This window comes from Felis catus, chromosome B1 (assembly GCF_018350175.1).
Source record: "Felis catus isolate Fca126 chromosome B1, F.catus_Fca126_mat1.0, whole genome shotgun sequence".
Taxonomy (NCBI): Eukaryota; Metazoa; Chordata; class Mammalia; order Carnivora; family Felidae; genus Felis; species Felis catus.
Window position 1 is genome coordinate 137197211 of NC_058371.1, and position 12025 is coordinate 137209235.

The 12025-nt window shown below is 41.4% G+C and overlaps 1 protein-coding gene across 5 annotated transcripts in view; it reads left to right on the forward strand.

Annotated features, from left to right (window-relative positions):
• The first annotated feature begins 5493 nt into the window (after window positions 1–5493).
• LIN54 (lin-54 DREAM MuvB core complex component) overlaps window positions 5494–12025 on the forward strand; it is a 72650-nt gene continuing 66118 nt past the window's right edge. Inside the window, exon 1 of one of the 5 annotated variants that reach the window (XM_023252980.2) lies at window positions 5494–5650. Coding sequence is in view for 1 of the 5 variants with exons in the window: in XM_045056165.1 (XP_044912100.1) it covers window positions 6410–6431 (22 nt within the window). In the remaining 4 variants the exon portion in view is untranslated. Of the gene's footprint in view, window positions 5651–6354; window positions 6432–7634; window positions 7976–12025 lie in introns of those variants that run through there. The other 4 variants (XM_023252981.2, XM_045056165.1, XM_003985227.5 and 1 more) reach the window with 4 other exon arrangements.

Here is a 12025-nt window from a genome sequence, read left to right on the forward strand (position 1 = left end):
CACATCCCCCTCACCCACCTCTCCCCTCTAGCAACCACTAGGTTGTTCTCTGTGTTTAAGAGTCTGTTCTGTTTATCTATATTTTCTTTATTTGTTTTCTTTCTTAAATTCCACATAAGAGTGAAGTCATATGCTATTTGTTTTTCTCTGACTTCTTTCACTTAGCATTATACCCTCTAGGTCTATCCATGTTGTTGCAAATGGCAAGATCTCATTCTTTTTTATGGCTGAGTAATATTCTATTGCATATATATATATATATATATATATATATATATATATATATATATCCCATATCTTCTTTATCCTCTCATCTATCAGTGAACACCTGGGAGGCTTCCATATGTTGACTAGTTGACTATTGTAAGTAATGCTGCAATAAACATAGAGGTGCGTTTATCTTTTTGAATTAGTGTTTTTGTATTCTTTTGGAAAATACCCAGTAGTGGAATTACTAGATCATATGGTAATTCTATTTTTAATTTTTTGAGGAATCCCTATACTGTTTTCCACAGTGGCTGTACCAATTTGCATTCCCATCAACAGTGCATGAGGGGTCCTTTTTTCTCCACATCCTTACCAACACTTGGTATCTCTTGTCTCCCAAGCCCCATCTCCAATTAAAAAACAAATCTGGGAGCACTTGGGTGGCTCAGTAGGTTAAGTGTCTGACTTTGGCTCAGGTTATGATCTTGTGGTCTGTGATTTCAAGCCCATGTCAAGCTCTGTGCTGACAGCTCAGAGCCTAGAGCTGCTTCGGATTCTGTGTCTCCCTCTCTCTCGGTCCCTCCCCTGCTCACGCTCTGTCTCTCTCTGTCTCTCTTTCAAAAATAAATAAATATTTAAAAAAAGAAAAAGTTTCTAGTCTCTCTAATGGCAAAATTTTTCTTCCTCTATTAGGTGGAAGATGAGCACATTTCTTCAAACACATTAAACTCTGGGTCCAGATCCAAATGAGCAAGGCCAAGAGACTGGTAGCACTTTGCTGTCTGTGTGAGCCCTTCTTTCAAGTTCCTATATCCTGTCTTGAGATGTGCCTTTTCTCAGGATGACTAACACTGGAAATACTTCCTTCAAGGGTAAAGCCCACTCGTAAAACTAGGGATGGTTACACCCCTAGCAAGACAAGTGCTGGCATATCCGCAGGGGATATGTTCTAAGCCTCCTGGTAGATGCCTGAAACTGCAGATAGTACTATACCCTACATATACTATGCTTTTTCTTGTACATACATACCTATATAAAGTTTAGTTTATAGTCACAGTAAGATATTAACAATAGCTAATAATAAAATAGAAAAATTATAGCAATATACTGTAATACATATATAAAAGTATATGAACGTAGTCTCAAAGTATTGTACTGTACTCACCTACTTGTGATGATGTGAGATGATAAAATGCCTACATAATAAGATAAAAGTGAGGTGAGTGATGTAGGCATTGTGATTTAGCATTAGGGTTAGGCTGCTACTGACCTTCTGATGACATGTCAGAAGGAAAATGTCTATTTCTGGACCCAAGTTGACTTCAGGTAACTGAAAATCAGAATGTGAAACGACAGATAACTTGGGGGACATTGTTATCAATATTAAAGATCACAGCATTACAGAGAATCCTCTACTTCTATCCTTTTAATTATATAAAAAAATAACTATTATAGAGGCAAATAAATCTTGTTGCCAGAGGAAAAGTAATTGAACACTGCCTACCACCAACAGATGATTTTATTGGTTCATTTTTAACTTTTAGGTGGTTTGACATTATCAATCACTTCATGCATCATATGTGAAAAAACTTAGGGTGTGTTCAAAGTGATACTGATCTATATTCCCTTATTAGAAATCACTGAGTATCAACGTATTTTGGAACTGAGGACATTTTGGACTTAAGAACATGTATACATAATTTTAAAAACTTTTTCTTTTAAAACCAACTTTAAGGGGTATAATTGACATATAATAAATTGTATCCATTTTAAGAATACTTAGTGAGTTTAGGCAGTTGTATACCCTCATGCAATCACCACAGCCAAGGTCAAAAACATCCCATCATTCCAGAAAAGTTCCTTTCAACCCCTTGGGCCATAATGAGACCCCATAATCAAACACATTCATATTTCTGCACTGGCATATATGTATACTTACACTAAATGGTGTAGAATACTAATACTTTATGTCATATTGGGCAGGTTTTTCTCCTGAGTTTGTCATAAGCTTTATAAAATAGTTTTAAAAAATTTTGGATGTTGAGGGGCACCTGGGTGGTTCAGTCAGTTAAGTGTCTGATTCTTGGTTTCAGTTCAGGTCATAATCTCACAGTTCATGAGTTTGAGCCCTGCACTGGGCTCCATGTTGACATTGTGGAGCCTGCTTGGGATTCTCTCTCTCTCTCCCACTCTATCTGACTCTCTCCTGCTCCTTGTCTCTCTCTCCCTCTCTCAAAAATAAATACATTTAAACAATTAAAAAATTTTTAGATTTTGAAACTGTTGATAAGGGATTACAGATCTGATTTAAAAGAGTTATATTTCAAGCTCAACATGGGGCTTGAACTCATGACTCTGAGATTAAGAGTAACATGCTCTACTGATTGAGCCAGCCAGGCACCCCTATATCACTCTTTTCATTCCCTGTATTGATATTTTCCTCAGAAGGTATCTGAGGGGGAAAAAAACTCCCTTATTCATTTAAAAATCTCTAATTTTTCTACCTGTTTATTGTCTGTCATTTCCTCTAGAACTGTGCTGTCCAATATATAGTCATCAGCCACACATAGCCATTTAAATTTAAATTAAGTATAATTAAATAAATAATTAGCTGCAGTAGAGCCACACTTCAGTGGTCTGATAGCCACATGTAGCTAGTGAGTACTGTATTAGATAGTGTGGATATAGAACAGTTCCACCATTGAGGAAAGTTCTATTGGACAGAGCTCCATCTTGTTTGCCACTTTGTTCTCCGTGCCTTTCACGGTGCTTGGGATCCAGTAGATGATCAATAAATATTTGCTGAATAAATGTTTTTAGTTCATCTGTAAAAGCCATCACGCGAATATAAAGCAAAGATTCTTTTTTGAAATAGAAATGTTTGAATAGCAATCACTCTCAGGAGCTAAAATGCTTTCTCTGAAAAAGTAAAAATATTAGATTATATATTAGGTTGTACTGTAGCTTTGATTATTAATAGTTTTCAGTCATTGAGTATTTACTACATTCCAGGCACTGTTGGAAGTGTTTCATGCATAACTCCTCAGTATTCTTTACAACAACCCTAGGATGTCTACATTATTTCCAATTTACAGATAAGGAAACTGAGACCTGTGTGAAAAGTAACTTGCTTGAGATCTTGCAGCTACTAAGTAGCAGGGCCAGAATTTGGGCCCAGGCAGTCTGGCTCCAGATGCTAAGCAATTAACCCCAACATTGAGCTCTTCGTGATTTTTAAAAAAAAATGTTTATGTATTTATTTTGAGAGAGAGGGAGAGAGAGTGGGGGAGGGGCTGAGAGAGGAAGAGAGCATCCCAAGCAGGCTGCGCACCGTCAGCACAGAGCCTGATGAGGGGCTGGCTCTCACGAACCATGAGAACATGACCTGAGATGAAATCAAGAGTCTGATGCTTGACCAACTGAACCACCCAGGTCCCCCTGTGATTGTTTTTAATAAGGACCACTTAGTCTCTTCTTTCCAGTATTCAAACGTCTATTTTCTTTTTTCTTATTTAGTTGCATTTAGCTAGGACACCCTAGAAAACATTACATAATAGCTGCTATAGCCCTGCATCCTTGTCTGGTCCCTGACTTTAATGTGAAAGCTTCCCCCATTTCACACTAAGGTATGATGTTACTATTTTCTGATGATTATCTCGATCCACTTAAAGAAATGTTCTTTTATTTCTAATTTACTCTGAATTTTTAGAATTCAGAAATGGCTGTCGAATGTTATACAATGCATCCCTAAAGAATATCATTTGGCTTTTCTCCTTTAATAAATTGTCTGAGTAGATTTTCTAGTGTTAAACCACCATTCTTGGAATAAACCATATTTTGTCATGTAATGAATTCTTTTTGGTATCACACCACTGTTTCTGATACTTTAATACTCAACTGTCTGCAACAAAGTCATGGTGAGAACAGAACTTCCTCCCTTTGGGTACTGTTTGTTTTGGGTTTTGATATTAGGGTTATGCTAGCCTTGTGAAATAAACTGAGAAATTTTCTCTCTTTTTTGGCATATTTCCCTAGAATCCAGCCAGGTTTGGGTACTCTGTCTCAACTTCCTTCTTCCTTCTACAATTGTCATACATAGTACCACCAGTCACTTAAGTTTGAGAATGTTTTCTCAGGCTAGCTCCCAAGGGTCCTCATAGACTGGACTCACCACCTACTGATCCCCAACAAAGACTGTTTACCATTCAATTTTTCCCTTTCCTTGCACAGGCCACAGACATTCTGGCTTCCAAGCTTTTGCTAATTTCATGCCACTTGCCTTACCATTGAGTTTGCCATGGTAGATAAGGGGTGGTGTTGATTTCTGCTGAACTGAACTAACATTTGAGGTGGGAACTGTGTAGCTGCTTGACACCTATCTCTTTCTTAACCCTCAAAATCCTGGGAAGCTTTGTTATTTTTATTTTGTAGATAGGTAAAGGAACTTGATAAATTGCTATACACTAACGTATGAGGTGCCAGAATTTAAAACCAGGACTGCTTAATTCCAAAGCAATTGGAACAACATAAATCTCACCTCGTCCATTTTGTTTCCTGGTCATAGTCTCTCACGTTGATTTGTGTATGTCTTCCGTGCTCCATTAGCAATTATGGACTGTACTACACCATTTAACATTACCCTGTTCTTTATTGTTTGTTTGTTTGTTTGATCTATGTAGTTCTTGTCTCGCACAACAGTTATTAACTGTTTATCTGGCTCCACATTTGGCTTTTATTTTTTAATAATGGACAGTGGGAAAAATAAAAGAAGTAAAAGGTGACTAAATGCAATAATTTTGATGGTGTTAGTCTTAGCTACACATTGCAAAAATCCCTTTCAAAATAAGTTTAACTCTGAGTGGTCTCCCAGGGGCTTTTTAGCAATCCCTGCAAAATTAAAGCCTAAAAACAACGAGAGGTGACATTTATGAATACTGATCACCGAAGCACATTAAACAGTGACAGTTTGCTGGAAATCACACCTACAGCACTGACTTCCTAACAAGGAAAGCTAGAAGATGCAGCAGACTCTCAACTGCAAGCGCAACCTGGCTTTCCCCCTCCCAGCTCTGCCAGATGGAACTTTCCCTGCGAAAGCTTTGACGGAACGCCCGCTAGGAGTCACGTGGAGCTGGCGCGTACTCCCGCGCCTTGCGGAATGACGCGAGGCTCGCGTTGCCAAGGGGAGGGGCAAGGCGCCGCGGAAGGGGCGGGGCGAAGGAAGCCAGCCGGGGAGGCGGGGCCGGTAGAGTAGAGGGGCGGGCAGAGAGGGGCGCGCGGGCGGGGAGGGCCCGGCGTATTATGGGATGCGGCGGTGGAATGGCGCTGGGCGCGTGATTTTGAACAAACCCGGGTCTGTGTCTCGGAGGCGCCGCCGCCGCCGCGGCTGCTGGGAGCCTAGGGAGCGCGGCGCGAGGAGCAGGCGGCGGCGCCGCCGGCTTTGGTAAGTGTCAGCTCTGGGGGTGGGGACATCTGGGCGGGCGGGAAGGGGGCGCCGGCCCCCACTGCGGGTGGTGGAGCGGGCGGAGGGCGCCGGACCGCCCCTTCTGGGAGCCTGGGCTGGTGGGTCTTGGCGGAGAGCGGGAACCTGGCGCCCGGGGCTGCCGCGCTTCATCCCCGAGCCTCAAGGGGCGGGAGACCCCTCCCGGCTCGGCCTCTTCCCGCCTGCACCCCGGAGGGCGGCTGTCACCCGGCAAGGCCGGCGCAGGGGCGGCCGCCCGCCCTTCCCGGCAGTCTGGAGGAAGAGTTCCGGCGGCTGTTGACACGCACCTTGCGTGGCCAGAGTAGCAGACCGTGTCAGCCCTGGGTTTCTGGGAACCGGTTTTGCTGCTGTGTCATTTTGTACCAGCCTCTCCTTTCCTTGCTGCCCGCCGCCCCGTTCTCCCTGCGCCCCTTTGTATGATCTCTTATTCGTGTGTGTCCGTTTTCCTCGCGAAGCCCACCATCTAAATGTCATAATGTCCCCGAGGTGCACGGGGAAAAGGAGCGGGCCGGGACTTAGCTTGGCCAAGCAACGGTAAACACCAAGCACAGTGCGGATGGACGGGGCTTGCGGGGGGTGGGGATGGGAATAAAGTTTAAAGACGAAGAAACTGGGAACACTTGAGACTCTCATCCTAGTCTAGCAGGCTGCATAGGTAAAGAGCGATTGGGCTGGGTGGTAGATAGCACTAGTTTAAAGCCTGAATCTACTGGCTTTTATATGGAGTTGTCATTCAAGAAAGGTAAGGAAATGAAATGGTTTTTTCAACTTCCACCTTACTTAGACTAACTTTTAAAAAAGACAGTAGACTGACCCTGTTCTCAACCTTGAAATTCAGTTTGCTCATTTCAGGTAGATCTTTCAGAGTATATACTGTAGTTCAGTAGTGGGTTTAGAATTCAGCTTTTGAATGGGCGATTAGCAAATCTTTCTGAAAATAAAAAAGGTAACCAATTTAGTTTTTTGTTTTTGCTTTTTAATTCTGTCACAAGCCTTGCAGCTTATGGTTTTGTGTTATTTCTAGGATGATTAAAAACTGCTTACGTTCTTTTTTAGTTATTAATCCGCATAATGAGAGTAGCTGGTGGGAAAGATGGGTAACTCTGGGGTCTTGTTCTAAAGTAAGCTGTTTATTTTCTCTGTATTGAACAAATATATCTGCAGCAGATTTTTTTTTAATTTAGTGACTTAGATCTTAATATTTGGCAAATAATTTTTGTTTAGAGGTGTGTTTCCTGTATTTTAGAAATTGTTCATTCATGATTAGGATCGATATATTTTAAACCTACTTGGGCTCTGACGCCTTAAACCAATGACAAATTGGAAGTCAATGTTCACGGACAGAAATGATCAGATGAAATTAAGTGAAGAGAGAAATAGTTGAAACTTTATTTTTAAAATTAGTCGTCTTGACCACATTATCAGCAGGAGGATCAGTGCCTGCAATTTACAGATGTGACGGGGAGCTAAGACATGCATATGGAAATGGATCGCTCTGTCAAAGTAGTGCTGAAGTGGAGGAAAACGTCAGTCAGTCGGTGAATGACATTAAAGGTCTTAATCATGTTTTTAGTATCTGAAATGAGCACAGTGAATAAAACGCATTGCTTCATCTGTCTCAAGTTGCTTTACTGAAAATGAAAGTGTTTGGATTCTTTATTGTCCTTATGCCGCCTTCCGTGTGGCTTTTGCTCTTCAAAACAAAAATATGCCGGACTTGGGACTCAGCAGGTAGAGCGACTTCCTTTCGCGTAGCTGCCGGGCCCGCAGAAGCACCATTTTTCGCTGTGGGGTGAAAGGTCTCGGCGTGGGCTGTGTGAGCGCTTGTATCTCCCTGTGCATTTGAAGGTTGGCGGGGCGGGCGGGAGGTTTCCCCGGATATGTGGGTGTGCGCCTCTCCGGAGGGGAGGGCTGAGGAGGGGAGGAGGAGGAAGGGGGAGGTTACTGGCGGCGGCGGCGGCGGCGGCGGCGGCCCGGGCTCGGGCTGTCGGGGAAGCTGCTGAGCTGTGATGGTGATGACGAGGTGAAAATGGCGGATCTTTCGAAATACAATCCCGGCCCCTGACATACCAGAGGCGGCGGCGGCGGCGGCGTCGCCACCCGGGCTCCCTCCTCGGCCCCCGGGTCCCCTGTAGCGCTCGAGTTCGGGCAGACTGGGAAAGGAAGCGGCTGGCCGGAGCTACCGTGCACAGGCAAAACAAGCACCGCCCGGGCTCGGAATTGCCCGGGACCTTCTGGAGCCCCCACCTCGGAGCCGGAGGGAGGAGAAAGCGGCAGCCGCTGGAGGTAGAGGGGAAGGGGGTATCCGAGGGCTTCTCTGCACTGAGATCTCTATTATTTAGGGGGGTGGTGGGTAAGGGAGGAATTGCGTTGTGGATCAAGGAATGACTAGTCCAGAGTGCAAAGAATCAGTAGCCTCGTAATGACATCAACATTATTCTATGAGTGTTAAGAGGGCTCGAGTTTGCTCTTATACCTAAGGCTGCTGCTGAGGCCTAGAGGAACCACTAGCACTTATCATGATTTCCTTACTTAATATTTAAAACATCCACTGTGGCGGGTGTTGGTATGGTGATGTTCAGTTTTATAGGGGTCTGTGTTTCTTTAGGGAGGCAGAGCATAGGCATTTTATTCTGCATTTAAGCTCTGTGTCTTAGATCGTAGTCTGTAACTTGTTGGGGTGTGGATGCTCACATTTTTTAAACATATGGACCAGTTTTGTTACAATTAAAAATGTTGTCTTTTTCTTTTATGGCTCTGTCATCCATAGAGTGACCCCTTTGCCCCTGCCGTTTGGCAATAACAATTGAGATACTGTCAGTCATATTTTATATCCATGTTTTTCCCTGCCTCCACCCCCCCCCCTCCATTTCATGAATTTGGAGACTAAAGTTATGGAATATTTTGCAATATGTAGATTTTATAATCCAAGGGAAATACAGCTGTGGGAGTTCTATTTTGACTCACAAGTTTTACCTTTGTTGTTAAGGAAGTTGTGATGGCTGGACATTAAGTTGGTAGAGATGAATAGAGACCTCTGCTTTCTTCTGAATACTGGACTTGTTAGCTCTTTGTTTAAAGGGCTGGAGCATTGGAGTGATTGACTTTATCATGGCCAAAGTTTAATTTTGTTTGGTTACCTAAATATCCAGGTATGTTTTAGATTGTGCTACAGATCCCTCAGGAGTGTTTCTGCTTCCATACACCAGTAGTGTTACTGAAAAGTTACATTTGAATCAAATTTTTATACATTAATTTGGGCCCTCTAGTTTTCCCAGCTTTTGTAGTGGAAGGTTGGGTTCAGTGACGTTGAATATATGAGCCTGAACAGAGAAGTGAGTATTTAAGAAATGCCCACTGGTAGTGTTTATGATTAGCAGTAATTTTCCTTATCCAAGTGTCCTACAAAGAGATGATGTCATAGAATGACATACAATATCATACATCATGTGTTTCGTTCAGAGGAGAAATATTTTGTGTGCATGTGTGTATGTAGCCTAGCCAATTATTTGGCTTTCACTCATTAGAAGAATAAGGGACCAAAAAAATTTTAGAGGAAATAACTGTGGAGGTACTCAGAAGCTTTAGTGAATGAATTTTTTTGTTAATCATTGGATGTTCTTGTATTATCCAGTCGGGATTTGGTTCTGTTTTTTTCTTACAGCTTTTATGTTGCAATTATTTGGTACATGTCAGTTAGCTGCTAAGTTAGTAGCAAAACTCAGAATTTAAAAAGTAATTAAAGAGGGAGATTAAAATGCTTTTTCATTGGCTTTTCTTTTAATCAGAGAGGACCATTGTCTTTTTTGATTCTTTGTGATTGTCTTTAAAGGCCAGTTTTCACCTTGTTACAGTTAGAACAATTTGTCTATTACTAGTTAGAAGTATGCTAGAAAGAGGTGAAGAGTTATGCTACTGGAGATAGCCTAGTGTCTTTTTTTGGGGGGAAGAGGAGCATTATAGATTTTCATTGCTTATTTCAAGTGTTACTATTGGATATCTTTTATATGTCATATACTGTGCTAGGAATAGAGGATACCTCAGTATCATCGTCTCAGGAAACTTTCAGTTTAGGAATCCATGGGAGATAAAGTTGGAAGGATGGATTAGGTAGAACTTTAATGCAGAAGACCTTGAGAGTTACAGAAAATTTAATTTTTCTAAAGTTTTATTTAAGTAATCTCTATACCCCATGTGGGGCTTGAACTCATGACCCTCAGATCAAGAGTCATATGCTCCTCCAAATGAGCCAGCCAGGCACGCTGACAGTTACAGAACATTTTTAAATAGGAGAGTGACAGCCTCAGAGATGCACTCGAGAGAGATACGTTCTGTAACTTTTCTGTAGAATGTGTTGTAGGTTAAAGGAGATGGAGGTAAAGATACCATAGTAGGTTCCAAACTTCAAAGATTTAGCAATTCTTGGTTGCAGTGGGAAGGAGACATAATAAAGGTATAATATGCATGTATATTGCAGATTAATAGTTGTATGAAGAGACATCAAAGATGATAAGATCTTAAGCCTTACTGTTTGGTAGAATATCGAATGTGGTACACTATTAACTCAAATGAAAATTCTTTTCCTCTTGCTCCATCTAAATCATAGTAACCCTGCAAGTAAATGGAGGCTTAGAGAGATTACTGCTTGGGGTTACGTGTTAAACAACTAGGAGAGCCAGCATTCGGAAATGAATCTTTCTGATTTGAATCCCCATGTTTTATCCACCATGTTAGTCTTAAGCATGAATAATATACATATATATATAGTTCTTCTTTAAAGGGAAGAAAGTGTATAGGTCCTTAGCATTGGCCTAAATAGTTTTATTAAAATATTTAATTTTTAGATGTATATAAGCATAAATTCTTTGTTTGTTGCTTTTAGTAAGTGTAAAATGCAAGTAGATTTATAAATGAAATAGAAACAAAACTACAAAGCCAGTAAAACAAATTAAATTTAGGGTAATGGATGATTTTTTTTTTTAACATTTATTTTTTGAGAGACAGAGCATGCACGAGCAGGGGAGGTGCAGAGAGAGGAGGAGACGCAGAATCTGAAGCAGGCTCCAGGCTCTGAGCTGTCAGCACAGAGCCTGATGCAGGGCTCGAACTCACAAGCCATGAGATCATGACCTGAGCCAAAGTCAGTCGCTTAACTGACTGAGCCACCCAGGCGCCCCTGGATGATGTTTTGCTGAAACAAACTCTTTCTTTGCATAGTGAATATACTATTGCCCGCCTTGGCAAGGTGTGCAGTTTTCTATATACTGTATATCCTGTGATATACCACTTTTCTCTGTTTGAATGCTGTAAAGCTTTCCTCCTTAAATCACAGATGGTTTGGCTTTTACTTAGCATAAATATATCATTTACCTTGTAAGACCCTTCTGTGCATTTTTTTTTAGACCACCCTAATTCTAGTACCATTGATTGTGAGTATGAGGTGGTTATTCAGATGATCCAGAGTACACTATTTAACACATATTATCAAAATGAAAATACAGACTTTTCAAATATTCCTCAGGAATAGTCTAGTCCTCCCAGTTTAGTTTGAGAAATGTAGTTATGTACTTCGTTTTTTGAGCTGTCAGTGTTTGATTTTAGAAATCCGGGCTAAAATCCAGATGTTATAGTTAACCAGTTAGTGCTGGTGGTAAGATTTAGGTACAAAAGTATAGCTCTTATTACTGAGATATTTTTGTCTAATCTGACAAATTATTCACCTGTAATATGACGATAGGTCACCACTTCATAATGTTATATGCAAGGATGAAAACATTTGTTCACCCAGGTTGTCCTTCACTTATAATTAAGAAAGTAACAGTGTTTCAGCACTGATAATATTCCATGAGAAACTTTTTATTGAGTGCATGAGTGGAGGAGAGGGACAGAAAGAGAGAGAGAGAGAGAGAGGGAGAATCCGAAGCAGGCTCCATGCTTAGCACTGAGCTTGACACAGGGCTCAATTCCAAAACCCTGGGATGATGACCTGAGCTGAAATCAAGAGTCAGATGCTCAACCAACTGAGCCACCCACCCAGGTTCCCTTCCGTGAGAAACTCTTAAAAGATGTAAAAGCATAGAGCATTTGCCATTTCTGTCTTACGTTATTTTTTATTTTATATTTATTTATTGTAACCATTCACTATCTAAGTCAAACCCTCCATAAATCTCTGTCTCAAACTAATTACTGTAATAGCCTTCTAACTGGTCTCTCTGCCTCCAGTCCACTAAAATACTGAGATGAAGTTAATCCTCCTAGAGTACAACTGTGATCATGCCATTCTACACTTGATCTTAGCCAAAAGGCCGAGAAGCGATGTGATCATGCCATACTATT